This window comes from Pelophylax lessonae (genome assembly GCF_965119305.1).
Source record: "Pelophylax lessonae genome assembly, chromosome: 2".
Taxonomy (NCBI): Eukaryota; Metazoa; Chordata; class Amphibia; order Anura; family Ranidae; genus Pelophylax; species Pelophylax lessonae.
Genome location: NC_138769.1, coordinates 434,663,025 through 434,683,571, shown reverse-complemented (window position 1 = coordinate 434,683,571; position 20,547 = coordinate 434,663,025). Strand labels below are relative to the sequence as shown.

Sequence of the window (20,547 nt, the reverse complement as noted above, 5' to 3'; positions counted from 1 at the left end):
TGTGACATATTGAAGCAGAGCATGATCTCCTCCCTTCATAGACTAGGCCGCAAGGCAGTATTCCAACATGATAACGACCCCTAACATACCTCCAAGATGACCACTGTCTTGTTAAACAAGCTGAGGGTAAAGGTGATGGACTGGCCAAGCATGTCTCCAGACCTAAACCCTATTGAGCATCTGAGGGGCATCCTCAAACAGAAGGTGGAGGAGCACAAGGTCTCTAACATCCACCAGCTCTGTGATGTCGTCATGGAGGAGTGGAAGAGGACTCCAGTGGCAACCTGTGAAACTCTGGTGAACTCCATGCCCAAGACGGTTAAGGCAGTGCTGGAAAACAATTGTGGCCACACAAAATATTAACACATTGGGCCCAATTCAGACATTTTCACTTAGGGGTGTACTCACTTTTGTTGCTAGCGGTTTAGACATAAATGGCCGTGTGTTGAGCTTTTTTGAAGGGACAGCAAATTAACACTGTTATACAAGCTGTACACTCACTACTTTGTAGCAAAGTGTAATTTCTTCAGTGTTGTCACATGAAAAGATATAATAAAATATTTACAAAAATGTGAGGGGTGTACTCACTTTTGTGAGATACTGTAGTTAGTTAGGTTAGTTTTGGGTTTTTGCACTGTCAGGTTATATTTCATTGTCTTGTTTATGGTCTGCTGGTGTTGGTATTGTAGTGTGTCTTTTGCCTTAATAAACGTATTTATACCTTATCCGTCTGTGTCCTGATTCCTTAGTGCAGCCAACTGATCTGAACACCCTTGCTGGATGCCTGCATATGATATCCCCAACAGAAATGTGAGCAGTGAGCTATGTTTTTGGCACAGTTGAAAGGAACATATGATCTGCTTTGTCTCTTACACTTTTAAGGTACTGAGCATCGAGAGATGGAGCAGGCAGAGCAGATGACCAGGTCAGTTGGGAGGAGGCAGACCAGGAGAGAACCTGAGGATGATTTCCTGATGGTGGCTGAGTTGGAGTGGACTTTCATCTGAGCATTTCCTTATGATCAAGAGACTTTCATCATCTGGGACTTTCTTCCCACAGACTGTCAAGGGCATTGCTAACCCTGCTCAAAGTAATGTTGCAGCCTTCCAGGGACAAAAAAAAAAAAAAAAAGTCTGATTGCCCAGATGATACGGGTGTCCAAAGATATTTTTTCCCTCCCATTTATAATATGAGGGGGTTACTTCACTCTGGATTTACTTTCCTGAACAAAGGCTTTAAGAGCTTTTGAAGTTGTACATTTAGTCAAATATCATGCTATAAAAATCAAGAGGTGGAAAGTGTTGCTATGGATATTTTGGTGATTTTACAGCACGTGTATTTGTTAGTTTGTATAGCATAGTTTGATTTTTAAGACCAAGTATTTTAAAGGCACCAATGGCTCCACTAATATGCAAAGAAACCAGTCGGATTGGTTTAGAAGCTAAGCAGAGGACAGGATATGATGTAAGTGAAAGTTGGTGGGAGGAGTTTAGAACTTTTTGAAACAAGCATGGGGAGAGACAAACAACAGAGTTGTTTTGGAACACAACGAGGCAAGACACGGATGCTAGAAGCTGAAGGACTTTGGAGAAAGTTGTTGGACTCTGCACAAAGAACCACAAGGAATATTCCATCTTGATGACTCCATCATGAAGATAAGTATTGCATACATATTGCACATCCTTATTTTGCTAGAAAGGATTAATAGCTTGTGCATGTTGTAGGCATATTTTGTACTAATTGTATTTTGTGCAGACCTATGTGTGGCTTTTTCTGTCTAGGAAAGCATTGATACACTACAGAGGTCTAAGTTTCCTTGGCTTTTACCGCAAGAACCTATAAAAATATACAAGCTTACACTGACAGAGGGGTACAACTGTAATTAATATGACTCTGACAGATAAAAACTGGCAGAGACTGATAGCCATGCTCAGCACATCTGTGGCATCAGTCCGGCTATTCGGCTAATAGACATTTAAAGACATCCGTGCAAGAGAATTCAAGCCAATAGAATAGTTTCAGCATTGCTTTTAATCTGGTCATCATTTCAATGTTCAATCACAAACAGATTGAACCATTTTACAATTATATGCACATTTTTACCCTTTATGTTACCCACTGCAGTGGAAACATGCTGATTGTTTTTAGTTTTAATTTTGTTTATACTTTATTTTATTTCATGCCATTTAAATGTATGCTTAGTGTTTGTTTAGAAGGGCATTTTGTCCCCTGTCCCATGCTTGCTATTCAGAAACCTGTGTAATCTAGTCCTTTCAGTTCACCGGTACCAATATTAACACATTCCCCTCTTTGATACTATGTCGCCATATACAGACAAGCGATGTGATACATCTAATCTTTACCATAGTAGCACACTGAATCTGCATTTGTGCAATTCAACTTGAATCCCATACTACCCAGAAGCAATGGGTCCTTGGCAAGCTATTTCAGCTGTAACAAAAACGGCCTGCCACCCGCTTACAGATTCTCCATGCTGATTGCTTGCTATGCAGCAGCCTCTCAGTAAGTACTGATCTCCACTACCTGCTGCTTTTCTTCAAGGACCTTGCCATCCCACCTAATGAAGTATGTAAACCAGATACCTTTAGCTCTTCCAATGCCTTTTGAAGTTCCTCTGGTGTTTTGTACTCAAAATCCCTCTCAGAATATTCCTCTTCAGCTTGTGCTATCCATTCTTGCATTTCAGATAGATCTTTCCGGAGAGTAACAGTTTTTTCCAAGCCCCCTTTTAATGCTGCTTTTTTTGCATGGGCCTAAAATTGAGACATAAAGTGAAAGCTAGAAAGTGGCAAGGACAGATGAAAAATACAATTGCAATAACTAGTACATCTTTAGATTGCACTTATATTACTTGCAGAGATTTCACACCAAGTATGGGTTGTATGAAATGGCAAAACAGATTTTCTGAAGGTTTTGTTGTAATTTAAGACAAACATAAGTTGACAGTGTGTTCACATATACCAAACAACAAATGCAGAGAAAATAAAGAGGAGCAGCTCACACATAAACACGTGCTCTGAATGTTATTTGTTCAAACCAGATGTGTTCTAACTTCTGAGAACACCTTTTGAAATAGTTTGCTGATATTTCTTCTTCAAGGACAAACAGATAAATGTATCTTCTAAACTGCTACAGTACATTTCATGGAGACATAAAACTATTATAACCGAGATAAAGAATGTATTACTGACACAACAACCACTGAAGCTAATAAAATGCCTTTATTTTTATGTGAAAAAAATTGTTTGCTTATGACTATTTTGCCTCTTTAGAATTCATCATTTTGAACATAAAAAAGTCAACAAAAGCTTGTAATAAGTATTGGTAAAGTAATATATATATGTATATATTTTTTTTTAAAGAAAAGTACTGCTTTGTTGCAGCGCCAACCAAATAAATGGTTTAGAGCAGCGGTCCCTTTTCTCCCTGGCACTAGGGATTAGCCTCGCAGAAGACAACCCCTCCATGGACCAGGGATGGGGGTAATTGTAGGTTAAGGTACAGCCCAATTAACACCTGTTGTAGGAGTACAGCACATATGAAAACCAGATTCTTATCCAGAAACAGAGCCCAGCATAGCAGGTCGAGGCAGCCAGCATCCTAAACTGCTTTGTGGCGGTTCTGTAAACACATAGTCTGACAGCATGCCATGGGCAAAGCCAAAATCATCACACTGGAATTCCAGAAGTGGGCCTGGCTAAGTGTGTTAGAAAATGCCCCCTTTCTCAAGCCTGCCCTTTACTGACAGAGGGTAAGAGCATGGGAGAAAAAGAAGGTGATATAGATCATATCACAAGCCCAAGGACCAAAGAGGCGGAATAGAGCTAGGGTTGAGGAGAAAGGGGTGGCCTTGTCATAAAAAGCATAGGAACAATAAGGTGGAATGACAATAGAAGGTGGGGAAGAGAATGTGCCTTATTGGTCATGAACAAACAGGGAAAAAAAGAAAAAGAAAAAAAAAACAAAAACAATGAGAGGAATCATAACCCAGACAGGGAAAAGATGAAAAATAGCACTGCTGACCTGACAAGAGGTGGAGCCCTCAAATATATTATAAAATAATATTATGAGCTCAGTTTTAGAAAGACTGAGTTTGAGGAAATGGTGTGACATCCATGCTGACATGTAAGTTAGAAAGTTAATAATGCGAGAGGAGACTGAAGGAGTGAGGTGGGGAGTAGAGAGATATATTTGGGGTTCATTAGCATAGAAATGGTACTGGAAGCCATGGGAGTTTACCAAGTGACCAAGGGAGGGGATATATATATATAGAGAAGAGGAGGGGTCGGAGGACAGAACCTTGGCAAACCTCTACAGAGAGGGAAAGTGGAGAGGAGGAGATAGAGTTGTAGGTAACGCTGAAGGAGCACTGTGATAGGTAGGAGGAGAACCAGGAGAGAGCAGAATCTTGCAGGCCAAGAGAGTGGAGTTTTTTTTCTTTCTTTTTTTGAGGAGGGAATGGTCAACAGTATCAAAGGCTGCAGAGAGGTCTAGTAGTATGCATATGGAGTAGTGCCCATTGGTTTTAGCAGTTAGTAAATCATTAGTGAGGACAATTTTAGTGGAGTGTAGGGAGCAAAAGCCAGACTGTAAGGGGTCAACAAGGTTGTTGTCAGTGCGGTAGGAGCTCAGACCGTTGTAGACTGAGTGTTCTAAAAGTTTTTATGTAAAGGTGAGCAAGGAGATTGATCCTAAGATGTTTGGGAAGGTGGGGTCAAGTGAGGGCTTTTTAAATATGGGGGTGATCAGAGCATGTTTTAGAAGAAAGGTACCAGTAGAGAGGGAGAGATTGAAGATGTGAGTGAGAGAGCATAGGAAAAGGATAACCGTAGAAGTTGTAAGGGAACAGGATCCAGGGCACAGATTGTAAGGCGGGCTTCTGAGAAAACTGTAGCTACCTCTTCAGTAGTAGCAGGGTCAAAAGAGGAAAGTGTTGATGGTGGTTTTGTACAGGGAATTTTAAATGAACTATTTGAACTCTCATTGGCACTCTTGTTAAAGAGTAACTCCACTTTTGTTTAAAAAAAATCCCCTATGGTGAGTAATGTACATTACAAGAACTTTAAGAAACTTTGTTGTGGATTCCTACCTTTTGTTACGCTGAAGAAATATCTGTCTATGTCCATGTGCAAAGTGAATCTGAATAGGAGTGACTTTTATTATCAATCAGCTGATGCACTGTCAGGGTTTTAATGAGTAAAGTGCCAGGGTCTGTATCCCTTTAGACATGATAAACCCTTTGGGGGTATTTCACCAAAAATTAAATTGTTGCAAAGGATGCCTTAAATCTGACTTGTATCTTAGTGCAGACTTCTGGGAAAATCAGTCAGCCAATCACACAGAAAGGAAATGACATTTCTAGGGGCGATCCATACACCAACTGTGTACAGAACACCTGCAGATGGCCATATTGCATTGCATTTTTCAGCAAATTACAGCTGCTGCAGATTTAAAAGTAAAGGTATTTTTAATAACACTCAATTAAAATATGACTTGTGTGGCAATTGTATATGCTATATTATTTTTTTGTAATTTCTAATTTTTCTTTTCCAATGAAAGTTGAGTTACAATACAATTAAATAAACAGTCAGACAGATTTTGTTATACCTCTTTATAAGTGCAATAGATACCTTTCAATCTTTCCAAAAATGTTACAAACTGAAAACTTCCTGTACAATCTGCTCTTATCAATCAATTAAAAGCATTTTGTTATACCTGTTCTATAAGTGCAATAAATACTCTTTAATCCTGCCAGAAATCTTATGAGGTGAAAACTTTCTCTATGCTCTGCTTGTGCTGCACTCTTATCAAACGCATCATTCCCAATTATTTTTGTGGACTTCAGATCACCTTCTCCTATGTTATGGAGAAAAGGAGTAGGAGAGGTGTGTTGTAGTCCTGTTCTAAGGTGACAATGCTGCTTCTTCATAGAGTGGGTGAGAGTTGACACTCTATGGCAGAAAATGAGTTACTAGTAGAATGACTGGGTGACAAAAAAAAAAAAAGGAAATCTATTGCAGCTACCACATCTAAGGACTAGTAAGTTCAAATATATTAAATCATTTGTTCTTGGGCATAGATTCTCTTTCTATTTAATATTGGTCTTATATACAAATAGCGAAGCAGCTACTTGGACACATCTGAAACCAAACTGGCTTTATGTTAACATTGTGTTATTGCAATGGATAAAATACTAAAACTTCCTGTTACCATATGTCAGTATCCTGTTTCCATCTGTCCTACTGCACTCGCAGGGATAAGGAAAAGCTTTAAAACAGCTTTGCCAATATAAGAACTCGTCACTGCATTTATTGGGCTTCACAGCAATAATGTAACTTCTCTCACCACACAGCAAATGGCAAAGGAGGCTTCCTGTATTTCCAGGTCATAGCCTTCAATAGCAAATGAATCACACTCCATTAACTGAAAAATTCCATGTCACTATATTTTTCTGATTGAGTACCTGTCTGAATAAAACTGACTTCATGGATTATCACAAATCTTTCTACACAGCTCAATTCAAAGAAATAGTTATTTTGATCCTGCGGGGAGAAAGGAAAAATGTCTGAAACATTGTGGTGATTTACCATTTTAATCTTTTCCAGAGAAGCATACTAGTGCTATTATACAATGGTGTTGATGTGATGGGACTTTTGTGCGTATTTACTTAAGACAAAATATTCTTTGAATATCTAAAAGTAAATATCTTAAAACACCCAACAAACGAATTGAATGTGAAATGATGCACAAAGTCTAAACTAACAGCCTAATGATATATTCGGTTTATAAATACTGCTGCTCCACAATACACAGGTCATACATACCTGTTTGCATATGTGATCCCACTGGTCATTTAGATTTTGTAGTTCAGCTTTCAACTTGGGCAAGTAATTTGGTTCAGCTTTGATTATCAAATTATCCCCAACATCATTCACACTGGTTACACTAGGCTGTATTGTTTGGATATCATTAACTAATGCCTGTTAAGAAAGCAAAAAAAATGATCACATTTAATAAACAATCTCTACTTTTACATGCTCATGAAAGACTACCATAGGGTTCTATAGTATCCCTCTACTGTAGAGAGGTAGCCAAAGCCCAATCCAAAAACTTTACGGAAATACCTAATTTTCAATTTCAATACACTAAAGTGTTTTTTTGTTTGAATTAAATTTTGTTGTATTCTTGAACATAAGATGTCCTTACAATGACTATTACATCTGAATATGCAAGCCTACTATACACTATGGGGGAGATTTACTAAAACTAGTGCACACAGAATCTGATGCTGCTTCACCAGATTCTGTGTGCACCAGTTTTAGTAAATTTCCCCCAATGTGAACAAGGTTTGTGGACTCATGAACATCAAATCTGTATGGCTTAAAAGTACATTCTATTTCAAAACCATAGACATTTTGACCTTACCCTTGCAACCGTTTGTACCCAACTAGCCAAAAAGCATTTGTCAGGAACTGGTGTGAGATATAAAAACTGGACCCTCAAATACCATGTCAAATTCATCCCATAAGTGTTGAATAGGGTTGAGGTCAAGGCTTTTTGCAGGCCACTGGAGTAAGCCTTGTGCACAGGATGACAGTCATGCAGGAACAGCCCTTCCTCAAACTTGCAGCAAGAGTAAAAACACAGTAGTCTAAACTGCCTAAGTATGTAGGAGCATTAGCAGTGTTCTTTATTGGAAATATCTGAACTCCATAACTTAGTGTGGTTTCTATGTATTTTTGGCCATATAGCATAGATGCCATGGCCAAGTGTCCATAAACCTTTGTGCACAGGATGACAGTCATGCAGGAACAGGCCTTCCTCAAACTTGCAGCAAGAGTAAAAATACAGTAGTCTAAACTGCCTTAGTATGTAGGAGCATTAGCAGTGTTCTTTATTGGAAATATCTGAACTCCATAACTTAGTGTGATTTCTATGTACTCTTGGCCATATAGCATAGATGTGATGGCCAAGTGTCCATAAACCTTTTGCCACACAATGTAGTTAAAAACATATAGGAATGGCATCAGCAACCAAGAAAAAACACTGCATTATTTCATAAGATTGCAGCAGCCTTAAAGTGACACTAAGTTACATCCTTAGTGTTTAAAAATTATCCATACACATCCACTACCTTATGGTCCTGTAATCCATTTGTTTTTTAATGAAATAATTTTTTACTGTGTTTTTCTGCCTCCTTGTAGCATTCTCCATGAGATCCCAAACCTCTTTTCCCCCTTCACTTCCATTTGTTTGAATCAGGCTGTGCACAATAGTTGTGGTCATATACACTGCTCTATACACACTACAAATCCCATACTTGATAGTGAGATAAGAGAGGGTGGCTACATGCCTTCCATGGGGTACAATTTAGCCACCCTCTATCAGGAAGTCAGATCACGGCAGCAAAAAAGGCAATTTACAGATTTGAAGGAGGCTGAGAACAACAGAAGGTATTTTTTTGAGTTAAGAATATATACTTGACTAGAATTTAGCGTCACTTTAACTTAAGAAAATATTATTTGTGGTCCCAAAAGGCTTCCATATCACATGTACAGTATATGTATACAGTAAAAAAGTAATACATCTTTTTGATCCTCCAGTGAATGTTATACTTACGCTACATTGTTCTAGTTGTTTTTCAAGTGCTTCTAAATCTCCAAGGGCTGGCCATTCTTCATTGAGGAAAACATTCACTTCAGCCATCCATTTTTTTAATGTTTTGATATCATTCTGTTTTGGTAAAAGAGGTAAATGTCGTTTATTTTATTTTGCATTCACTGGTCAGCATTCATTCCTTTTCCTTTACATATATCTCTATGTATTTGCCAAGCAGGGTAAAACATCAGGTTATCCTACCCCTGCCCTCCCCAGCTGCACAAATCCACCTTCCCTTTTTCCCGCCACCAAGAGTAAAGTCAAATATCTATAACTTCTGGATAAGGGGAGCATGTGGCTCATTCTCCTCCCTTCCATGTTGTGAGCGAGCTGTGAGTCAGTTAGTTGTGGGATATTTTTTTATTTGTCTGAATATATGCATGCAAATTTCTCCAAACTAAGAAAAACAAACAATACATGAATCACAATTACCTGGATTCATGAATTGTATGATTCTCCACACATCAGACATATCTGCATACAAATATCCAAGAACATAAAATTCCTTATTCAGTCATAACTAATGACCAATAATGATAGCATCTATTCTTTTTGGCAGTCAGCCTCTCTGCAGTAAAATATGTAATTGTGTGGTTTCAGCTGTTTGTAACAAACAAAAAAAATCAGGAAAAAAAGCATCCCAAAAAAATTGACTTGACATTTTATGCAAGCTCCTATGCACCTGTAAATTGGTTCTGGTGGTCTTTAAAAATTGTAGATGAAAAAAGAAAATCATGGATAATGGTTTGCAAGTTAAAATGTTATTGCCAGGGCTGCTCTGAGGAAGAGACAAAGGAGGGGGCTTCCTTTAAATTGATTATAAATGCTTTAAAAAAATAAATAAAAAGTAACAGATTTAGATTTACCTGCTACTTACCATTGCACAAAGTGGCCCCGAACCTCCACTTCTTGTGTCCCCCACAGGCACTTCTGGCTCCCCCCCTTTAGTGAGTGCCCCCATAGAAAGCCGCTTTCTAAGGGGGGACTCATGCAGGCTCACTCCAGAGCCTCGATGTCCGCTTCTTTTAACACAGACAGGGAGACTCGACTCCACCACCCAACTCCCTCATTACTGGCTTGGATTGACAACAGCGGGAACCAATGGCTCCTGCTGCCTCAGTAAAGCCAGTGAAACCAGGAAGTGAAAGGAGAGACAAGGAGAGATGCAGATGTCTTCAGTGCTGGTTCAAATGAGGGCTCAGGTCATTGCATTAAGGAAAAAAATATTTAGGCTTTAGAACCCCTTTAATGCATATGATAACTGGCCTACCTTCATGTACCCTCCTGCCTGAAAGGGGGGCTCTAAGTGAGCAGTGAACTTCTAACTAGGTGCTGCATTCTAGTCCCAATACCTGAGTGCTTCTCCGCTATACTGACATAAAAAGAAAGGCATACTTGGTAACACTGTATCATTCTAGACTATTTCTGAGCCAGTACTACCTCGACCAGTTGTAGAAAGAGATGTTAAAGTGTACTGTATGTAAAAGCATTTTTTTACTTTTGGATAGTGCATGAAAGGATTAGACTTTCTGTCAAGTTTGTATTGCTGTACCTACCACGTAAATTCACTCCTCTTATTGTTTTAATTACCAATTGTCACTAAGAGAAAGTGAGGAGAAATCCAAAATTTTACAGATGTCAGATGAAAGAAAAACTTTCAGTGGAGACACCTGTTTCTGTGACAACTCTCTAAGATGGGAATTCTGTTCACTTTAGAAAGATTTCCTCATCTTCAGGACAGGAGGTCAAAGGGAGAAGGGTTTGCGGCTGGATATTAAGAGAGCACAGTAACAGCAAGAGCAGCAGCGCATAAAGAGTTTTAACCAGGTTTAACCCTAATATGTCATGTCAAACTACATTAAAGAAGAATTTCAGGTATGGCATTTTTAATATAGTCACTTTGGTCCAGTGTGACTATCCTTTTTTTTTTTTATAACTGTGGGATCCCTCTAGAAGCTGGAAATCACTGTTGTAGACACTGCTACTCCAGTGATCTCCACTTGATTTTGGGTCTAGTGAGATGTGGCTGCCCTGCTGCATTATGAACACAGGAGGTTGGTCTCTTAGCACAGGGTCCATTCAGAAAAAGCTTTGCATTGAAATGTAATGTGTTTTCTGATTGTACAAAGTAGAGAAGTGGGACGGTGATGTCCTGCTCTCCACCTTGTCCAATGTAACCATGTAAAACATGCCATACCTGGAATCCGGCTTTAAAGTGCATCTATGGTCAAAATGTAAAATCATACATTTCCATATTGTGTTTCCATTATTATTAGCCTACTCCTATGGTTCTCAATAATGTTGGAACTTTAAAACATGCTTTGTGAAGATCCCCACACAATTACTTCCTTGAATTCTGCGACACATATTTACTATTCCCCACAAGTAGGCCATGTCACACATTTTACAGAGCCTGCCTTCTGAACTATAGAGGCTGAGAGAAGGAGTTTCAGGGGGAGGAGTCAGTACATGAATCACTGCTTGCAGGCAGCAAGGTACCATGGGATATGTAGTCATTTGAAATCAAAAGTAAACAGCAAATGAGAAGCTTTAGAGCATGAAGGGAATTCAGTAAGTTGTGGACAGAGATGACCAGCAGACAGGCATCACTCACAACATGAAAGGAGACTTATCAAGTAAGCCTATATTGGATTGTCAAATATAACTTTTGTTTATATTGCTATTGCAAGGCTGATGTTACAAAAAAAAAATCTATTCTGTGATCATAGAACTCCTTTAGGTATTGTGTTTGTGAATAATGGTATCAATATTGTGAAGGTGTATGTTTACATCTCCAACAGCCATCTGAGAAAAAATATAATTTATTATAGCTATAGATGACACAACTTTCCTTCATCCTACAGCATCTGTACAGCAATTTTGAATTTTAAGTTTTAAAGTTTAAAAAATATGTAGTAAACAGACAAAATAAGAAAGGTTAACAATATTCACAAGGATACCTGAAACTGTCTATGTTTATTTAGCAACTCTTCAGATTTTTGGCATTGTCCTGCTAGCTGATTTGATAATGACTTCCAGCGGCTCTGGGCTTGATCAATTTCTGCCCCATATTTTTGTTTGACATCAGCAGGTGCTTTGCTGGATAACTCCGCTGCAGTTTTGCTGAGATAATTCATATCAGCCTGATGCTCCTGCAGGGAACTTTGTAAGGCCTGTTTAAAGCAAAATAATGATGGAGACACAAAAACACAAAGATTTAATTATAGTACCCTGCTGCAAAATACTTTTTACCATTTACTACAATTATTAAAAAATGAATGTAAAGTCAAAGACATTTTTTTTTTATTATTATTATTTTGGAAAAAAGTAAGAGATGATTATGACCCCTGCCAGTTTTATTTTGGCCATCTGTGTATCTTTGGAGAGGAAAAAGTTTCCAGAATGTGAAAAGAAATTCTCTAAAATGAGGGAATCCTTGGTTGTAACTACAGTAACCATAACTAGTATCCCCGTCAGAAAAATTCCCCTCTATTTCCGTTCTGATGACAACCCAAAATTAGGGAATTTCTTTCACTTTCACCTAAGGTGAGAACAGTAAACAGGACAAATAGGGTGCAATAAAAACCTGACAGGTGTTCTAATCCCCCTTCACTTTATTGAAAAAAAAAAAAAAGCCTTTAGTTATACTCTAGGTAATTAACAAATTAACCTATTATGTACTGTAACACTTTTCTTTAGTCAGGAGTTTCCTCTAATAGACAAATGTTGCCACATTTTTTTTTCTTTGGAGACATCCCTTTCATAAACACCTATATGTATTTAAAAGAAGTGTGGAATGCTTAGGACATAGATGTGACTTGCAATTTTCTGAAGGTTCATTTTAATTAGGATGACCAGGAATTGACAGCAATCCTGGTAAAAATACAACATACACTGTACAGTATTTTGATATACAGTATATTGTACATAAATACATATATATATATATATATATATATATATATATATATATATATATATATATATATATATAAATACACTGTATACTGTATATATCTGTTGAATATTTTACACGTAATCCAATCCACAAACAGCTCATTGCCAAACTCTTTTTGGCTAATTTTTCTCTCACGATTCCCTGCAGTAGCACACCTTTTTCTTATTCCTTGGGGTGGATTTACTAAAGGCAAATAGACAATGAACTCATTGGAGTTGATTGACTAAAACTGGAGAGTTCAATATGTGGTGCAGCTATCTGTGCATGGTAGCCAATCAGCTTCTAACTTTAGCTTGTTAAATCAGGGTTTGCACAAAAAAAAAACCTGGAAGCGGATTGGTTTCTGTGCACAGCTTTTCCTTGCACCTGATTGGGTATTCTTTACAAAGTGAAGATTTACTACCTATGCTAAGGAACATGAGTGTAACTGCACTTGCAAAATACACAACCTAGTAAATCGACCCCAATATATCATTGCCCATAGGAAGCAAAATAAGATGTAGGCCTAGTAAAAGAAAAAAATGAAGATCTGTATCAACAGTGTAAAAAAAAAAAACATTTACTTGCCTAAGATTACATTCCAACCAGGCAATGTGCTGTTAGCAAGCAAAATTCTATGAATTTTATTGTGTTTTTACTTGATTTATTTAGACATGCTTTTACAGTTTAGGTAAACCCTAACTCTTAACTACTATTTTGTTTATTCCATAAGCACAAAAATATCTGTTATAATAATGTTAGAAATTCAGGCCTGTCCCGTGTCTTGTGCACACTTGCTGTGTTAGCTCAACAAGGGTAATTAGCCCTCCCAGGTTTTATGTTGGACCACAAACGATTTGTTTTTGCGTTGCAGGGAATAGGGTAAAGGGAAGGTTTGAGAAGGTTATCAAAGGACAACTGGGTGGGGTTGACACTAGGGCAGGTCCACATTAATAGTGTGTGTTGTCAGACCTTAACACGATTTGGGGGTTGAGTGCATTTTTTGCAGATCAATAAGTAATATTCTGTGCTAGCAAAATCTTTGAAGGGATAAAACATAGGTAAAATATGCATGTATTTCAGAGCTGTACTATATATGTTTTTTTTTTTTCTTGTGATTTATGCACATGTTTGTAACATGTTATATATTTGGATATGATTAACATTTTTTCTGAGCCTATAATAAATTTGTAGACATGCAAGTATTAGTTATTTATAACTAGCAATACATGACATTGAAAACAATTTATCATAAACTTCTGTAGATACAGGTACTGTAGGACAATTGCTATTCAAAATTCACAGCAGAAATATGTTAGTCTTTCAGACTGTACTCTCAGCAGTTCAGCTCACCCTGCTTGCTCTCCCAACGGTGACTCGGCAGCCTTTAAAGTAGAACTAAAGGCAAAATGTTTTCTTTCATTTTGGCTAGAGCAAGGGAGGGTTATAATCCCTGTGATATTTTTTTGCCATCTGCCATCTCACTTCCCATAGCCAAATAGGAAGTGAGAGGAAATCCCTGCAAATTGAGGGAATCCATTGGGGTCCCCCAGGTCACCAGAGTTAGTGTCCAGAAGCTATAGCCACTAGCAATAATCATTGTGTGTTCTCACGGAAGCGATTGACTTACTGTGATGATGGGGGAATCCAGAAGTTTTCTTTCCTGCAGCCATGGGTTAAAAATTGCTCAATCTGTGGCTGGCTTAATTATTAGCGTAATTATTATTTTTATTTAAATTTAATTCATTTTTGATGTGATATTCGCATACAAAATACATTTAAAAAATAACAGATTAAAAAATTATATATATATCATAGGTAAAAAGGCGCTGGTAATCTTAATATATCACGTGTTATAAAAATTAATAGGTGATTTAAAGTGTAATATATGTGATTAAAAATTGCTACAAATATATATATGATCTACTATTGGTGCAATTAGCAAAGAAAAGTGCATACCAGTGCAATTTCAATTCAGAAGTGTTTGTGCTTCTCAAAGTAAATTAATCCACAAAGGTGTGGATCAGTGAACCAATAAATAGATATATAAAGAATTCCATACAAAAATCACATAAGAATATATAAAAATATAAATATATAAATGTGCTCCAAGTAGTGTTTAAAAATCCAGGCAATAGCATGCAATCAAAATTGTGCTTGGTGGATTCTTATTAATCCCTTCACAGTGCTCCAGGTGCTGGGATGTGACAACCGTCAATTAAGAAGTGCTTGTGCTTCTCAAAGTAAATTAATCCACAAAGGTGTGGATCAGTGAACCAATAAATAAATATATAAAGAATTCCATACAAAAATCACATAAGGATATATAAAAAAATCACATAAGAATATATAAAAAAGTATAAATATATAAATGTGCTCCAAGTAGTGTTTAAAAGTCCAAGCAATAGCATGCAATCAAAATTGTGCTTGGTGAATTCTTATTAATCCATTCACAGTGCTCCAGGTGCTGGGATGTGACAACCGTGGCCTCTTACCAGCTAGCAGCAGGTCACAAGGACCCCCAACGCCTGTGATCCCTTTATTGGGTGGATCAGACCTCTCCTCGATTGCTTGGATCTCTGGCTCCTATATTACTCGAGTTGGACCATGTAGTCCCCCCATACACATAAAGATATAGAAGAACAAATAGCCTCCAATAGTGAAATACTGTTTTATTCTCCAAAAAACATACACTATAAGGTGACAATTAGCCTCTTACTATTTGTTGTGCCCTCCTGGCACTGGGCAATTCGGCAGTACAAAATCGTTTTTTTGGGTCTTAGGAAGATATTCTCCGGGGATCTGCAGCACCCTGTATCTCCTTTCCCCCTTTCTTTGTATTGCAGCGGTGGATGTGTATCCCAGCCTCTGTTCCGAATGCCTCTGTGTGTTACTTCCGGGTTAGCATTGACCACAATGCATTTCGCTTAACGAGCGTCCTCAGGCAGTCCTGAGGACGCTCGTTAAGCGAAATGCATTGTGGTCAATGCTAACCCGGAAGTAACACACAGAGGCATTCGGAACAGAGGCTGGGATACACATCCACCGCTGCAATACAAAGAAAGGGGGAAAGGAGATACAGGGTGCTGCAGATCCCCGGAGAATATCTTCCTAAGACCCAAAAAAACGATTTTGTACTGCCGAATTGCCCAGTGCCAGGAGGGCACAACAAATAGTAAGAGGCTAATTGTCACCTTATAGTGTATGTTTTTTGGAGAATAAAACAGTATTTCACTATTGGAGGCTATTTGTTCTTCTATATCTTTATGTGTATGGGGGGACTACATGGTCCAACTCGAGTAATATAGGAGCCAGAGATCCAAGCAATCGAGGAGAGGTCTGATCCACCCAATAAAGGGATCACAGGCGTTGGGGGTCCTTGTGACCTGCTGCTAGCTGGTAAGAGGCCACGGTTGTCACATCCCAGCACCTGGAGCACTGTGAATGGATTAATAAGAATTCACCAAGCACAATTTTGATTGCATGCTATTGCTTGGACTTTTAAACACTACTTGGAGCACATTTATATATTTATACTTTTTTATATATTCTTATGTGATTTTTTTATATATCCTTATGTGATTTTTGTATGGAATTCTTTATATATTTATTTATTGGTTCACTGATCCACACCTTTGTGGATTAATTTACTTTGAGAAGCACAAGCACTTCTTAATTGACGGTTGTCACATCCCAGCACCTGGAGCACTGTGAAGGGATTAATAAGAATCCACCAAGCACAATTTTGATTGCATGCTATTGCCTGGATTTTTAAACACTACTTGGAGCACATTTATATATTTATATTTTTATATATTCTTATGTGATTTTTGTATGGAATTCTTTATATATCTATTTATTGGTTCACTGATCCACACCTTTGTGGATTAATTTACTTTGAGAAGCACAAACACTTCTGAATTGAAATTGCACTGGTATGCACTTTTCTTTGCTAATTGCACCAATAGTAGATCATATATATATTTGTAGCAATTTTTAATCACATATATTACACTTTAAATCACCTATTAATTTTTATAACACGTGATATATTAAGATTACCAGCGCCTTTTTACCTATGATATATACCTATTTATTGTTTTATTACAATTAAAAGGGCAGCAGGTTCAACAATCTTTTATTTAAAGGGCCAGGCGCCTTCTCTTTTCTTTTTATTGAGATTAAAAAATTAAATGATGTTTATCCCCGTCTCCTTCTTTCCCTCCCTCCACTCTTCTGCCACACTGTTACTCATCTGTTCCACTAATTTTGGATGCTCCCCTTCTCCTTTGTTTACCTACTTTTGCTCATCCTCCCCTATTTCACCCAGACTTCTAAATATCTGCTTGTCTTTTTGAACTCCGCCCAATTTATTCCACTTATTTGAGAAACTCTGTCTGAGCTTCTTCTCTGCTGCCCAATTATTCCATATTGTATATATATTCAATTCTTTTGAACCAGTCTCTAAGTGTGGGGCTTTCTGAGTCTAACCATCTTTTTGGGATTGCTCCTTTTGCTGCGTTTAATTGGTTTGGTACTATTGTGCTTTTATAGTATATTTTTGAATTTGTCAGTGTTTTGGAATAAACAAACCCAGGGGTAATGAACAATATCCTCTCCTGTAATTTTCCTGATACACTGTTGAACCCCCTGCCAGTATATATGGATCTATGGGCAGTCCCACCAGATGTGAAACATTGTACCTGACCTACCTCAGTCCCTCCAGCGTAGCGAAGATTTTTCTGGTTGGCATTTTTGTACCTTTACCGGTGTCATATACCATCTCAATAAGCATTTAAAGTTCATCTTAGTGATGTTTACATCAATTACAGAATTATATACCGATCTCAGTATTATATTTATGTTGTGTTCTTTTAACCATGTTCCTGTCTGTTTTTCCCATGTTTTTATGAATGGTGTTTTTTCAGTCCCGCATCCCAGTAATTATTTTATATATCTGGGAAATACCATGTTTACTTTTTTTATGGATTACATAGTTTTTTAACGGGGTTCAAATCCTTCTCAGAGCTGATAGGTTGTGGCAGGGATCCAACAAAGTGTTTTAACTGAAAATATGTCCATTCCTTCAACAACATATTCTCCCCCTTAATTTTAGGTTTGTGATATTGCTTTATCTTTCCAGCTTGTGTGATATCTTTTAGCTGTGTGTTTTTGATCCAGTTACCAAATTGTGTCTAGTTCCCGGGTGCAAAATATTTTGTACCTTCTAGTGATAACAATGGTGATATATATTTCCATTTGGCTTGTCTATGTATCGTGTCCCATATGTTGTATATGACTTTCGTCATTTCATGTGTGTCCGCAGGTCATTTCCTATATTTAGGAGGTATCCAAATATTCTTATTTAATTGTGTTCTGCTTAATGTGGTTTCAAGCTTGAACCATCTTTTATCTGAATTTATTTTTGTCCATTCAATCATTCATGAAATTGTAACTGCTGTGTAGTATCTTTTTATATCTGGTGCAGTTAATCCCCCCTGTGATTTATCTTTACTGAGAACTAAATACTGCATTATTGGCTTCTTTCCCTGCAAGATAAACTTTAAAAGCATTATTTTTGTTTTAAAGTATATATATGGGATAGCTTTTGGTAGCATTTGAAATTTGTAAAGGATTTTGAGTAGTATTACCATTTTGGCTATATTTATTCGGCCCAACAAAGAAAGTGGACACCTAGATATTTTTTTGATATCTGCTTTTATTTCATTTAACATGGGTATATAATTAACATGGCAGAGGTCTTTCAAAGATGGGGTTAAATTTATCCCAAGGTATTTTAGTTCAGATTTCACCCAGGTGAATGGAAATTCTCTCTGTAATGTTATCTCCTCTTTTCTGCTTAGCCCAATATTCAAAGTTTCAGACTTTATTGGAATAATCTTGAAGTTTAATAATTTCCCATATTTCTTTAGTTTTTTGGTTACATTTGGAAGAGTTATCCTGGGGTTAGTAATGAAGAACAAAATGTCATCAGTATATGCTGCTACCTGATGCTCATTGTATCCTATTTTCACTCGCCCAATGTCTACATTATTCCGTATAGTGGCCAGTAGTGGTTCTAGCGACAGGACAAACAACAGGGGCAATAGCGGACATCACTGCCCCATTATTTATACCGAACGGGGGCAAGAGATCTCCGTTAACCTTTACCAAAGCAGATGGATTCCTATACAGAGCTCTTATCCATTGATTCATCCTGTGGCCTATACCCAAATCTTCTAGAGCTTCTAGCATGAAGTCCTAGTCTACTCTGTCAAATGCTTTCTCAGCGTCTATTGACAGTAGAAGATCTGGGACTTTAATACCCTTGGATTTATGTAGTAGGAGTAATGTTCTTATCCCATTATCTTTTCTCGCCCAACCGGGGATGAATCTGGTCTGATCTGCATAGATCCAATCCGACATTAAATCTTTTAATCTGGTTGGCAGGATTTTTGCATATAATGCTATATCCGTGTTTAATAATGCTATTGGCCTGAAATTAGAGCACAAAGTTGCATCTTTCCCTTCTTTAGGTTTTACTGTTATATATGCCTTTAGTGATTCTGCTCTCATCTACTTTCCCTCACCTATCCCATTCATGTATGTACAAAGTTTTGGTACTAATATTTCTTTAAAATTTTCTAAATTAGCTGGTGGTGAATCCATCTGGCCCTGGACTTTTTCTTGTCACTGAATTTTTTAATGCCACCATTATCTCTTTCTGTGAAATTGGAGCCTCGAGAGTTTGCATTCTGTCTGTTGGTATTTTAGGTAGTTTTGCTTCCCTTTTATATTTTTGTATCTTTTTTGTTCTACTTCTTGTGTCCTCTTTTTTTTTCACTGTGTATAGAACATTGTAATAGCTTTGTAATGCCTTAGCATTTCTGTTGTTGAATGTACCATTATACCGCTGTTGTTTTTTATTTTATCTATGTAGTTAATCGTTTTTTTATTCTTTCGCATTCTTGCTAGATATATCCCTGGTTTGTTTCCCATTTATATCTTTCTCTCGCTACTCTATTGAAGGCCTTTATTGTTTCTTTTTCCATTAATTCTTTTAATTTATCTCTTTTTAGTACAAGGGATTGTTGTGTCTTGTCCTCACTAGTCTTTTTTATATTTTTGTTCTAGCACATATATTTCTGTTATTAGTTTATTTATGTTGATAAATCTTTCCTTTCTTTTTTTACCTATCGAAGTCATTACTTCTCTAATGTTTGCCTTATGGGCCTCCCATATTGTAGCTCATATTGTAGCTTCAGATATATTTGGGGTCTCATTACTCAAAAAATATTGTTCCAATTCTTTCCCTATCTTTTTCCCGACTTCTACATCCTGAATCAGTGCTTCATTGATCCTCCAAGTATTCATATGCCTTTAATACCCTGGGAGTTCTATTCTCATCATTACTGAGGCATGATCTGATAGTGTCATTATTCCTATTGATGTTTTAACCATCACTTTTATCAGTCCGTGTTCTATCATGATGTAGTCTAGTCTTGAGTACATCCCATGCACAGGGGAGTGGAAGGAGTAATCTCTCTCCCTTGATTGTTGGATTCTCCATGCGTCTACCAGCTGACAGTGGTCTAACTTTTTCCTTACCCTCCTGAGCTGGTGACTTCCTATAGCCTGAGCACACAATGTACAATTCGGGAGTGGATTCATACATAAATTGAAGTCTCCCATCAGAATATTTTTGCCCCTTTTAAACTGTGTCAACTTCCCTAATATTTTTATCAAATATCCTTTTGTGTTCAGACCATACCCTGTAGTTGGCCCTTCAGGATGATATATTGGCCTTCTGGGTCTACCAATAATTTGCTACCATAGTAAAGCTAACATCCTTTGCTTTGCCTATCGCTACCCCCTTAGCTCTCCTGGTCAGCGAATCTTCATAATACCAGACCGGTAGTATTTTGGATATA

At 37.5% G+C, this 20,547-nt stretch overlaps 1 protein-coding gene across 1 annotated transcript in view; it reads right to left on the bottom strand.

Annotated features, from left to right (window-relative positions):
* DMD (dystrophin) overlaps positions 1-20,547 on the bottom strand; it is a 3,625,631-nt gene that overhangs the window by 2,107,457 nt on the left and 1,497,627 nt on the right. Inside the window, exons 23-26 of the mRNA XM_082246191.1 lie at positions 11,640-11,852; positions 8,641-8,754; positions 6,846-7,001; positions 2,604-2,774 (exon numbers count right to left, since the gene is read on the bottom strand). Of these exons, the coding sequence (XP_082102317.1) occupies positions 2,604-2,774; positions 6,846-7,001; positions 8,641-8,754; positions 11,640-11,852 (654 nt within the window). The remainder of the gene's footprint in view (positions 1-2,603; positions 2,775-6,845; positions 7,002-8,640; positions 8,755-11,639; positions 11,853-20,547) is intronic.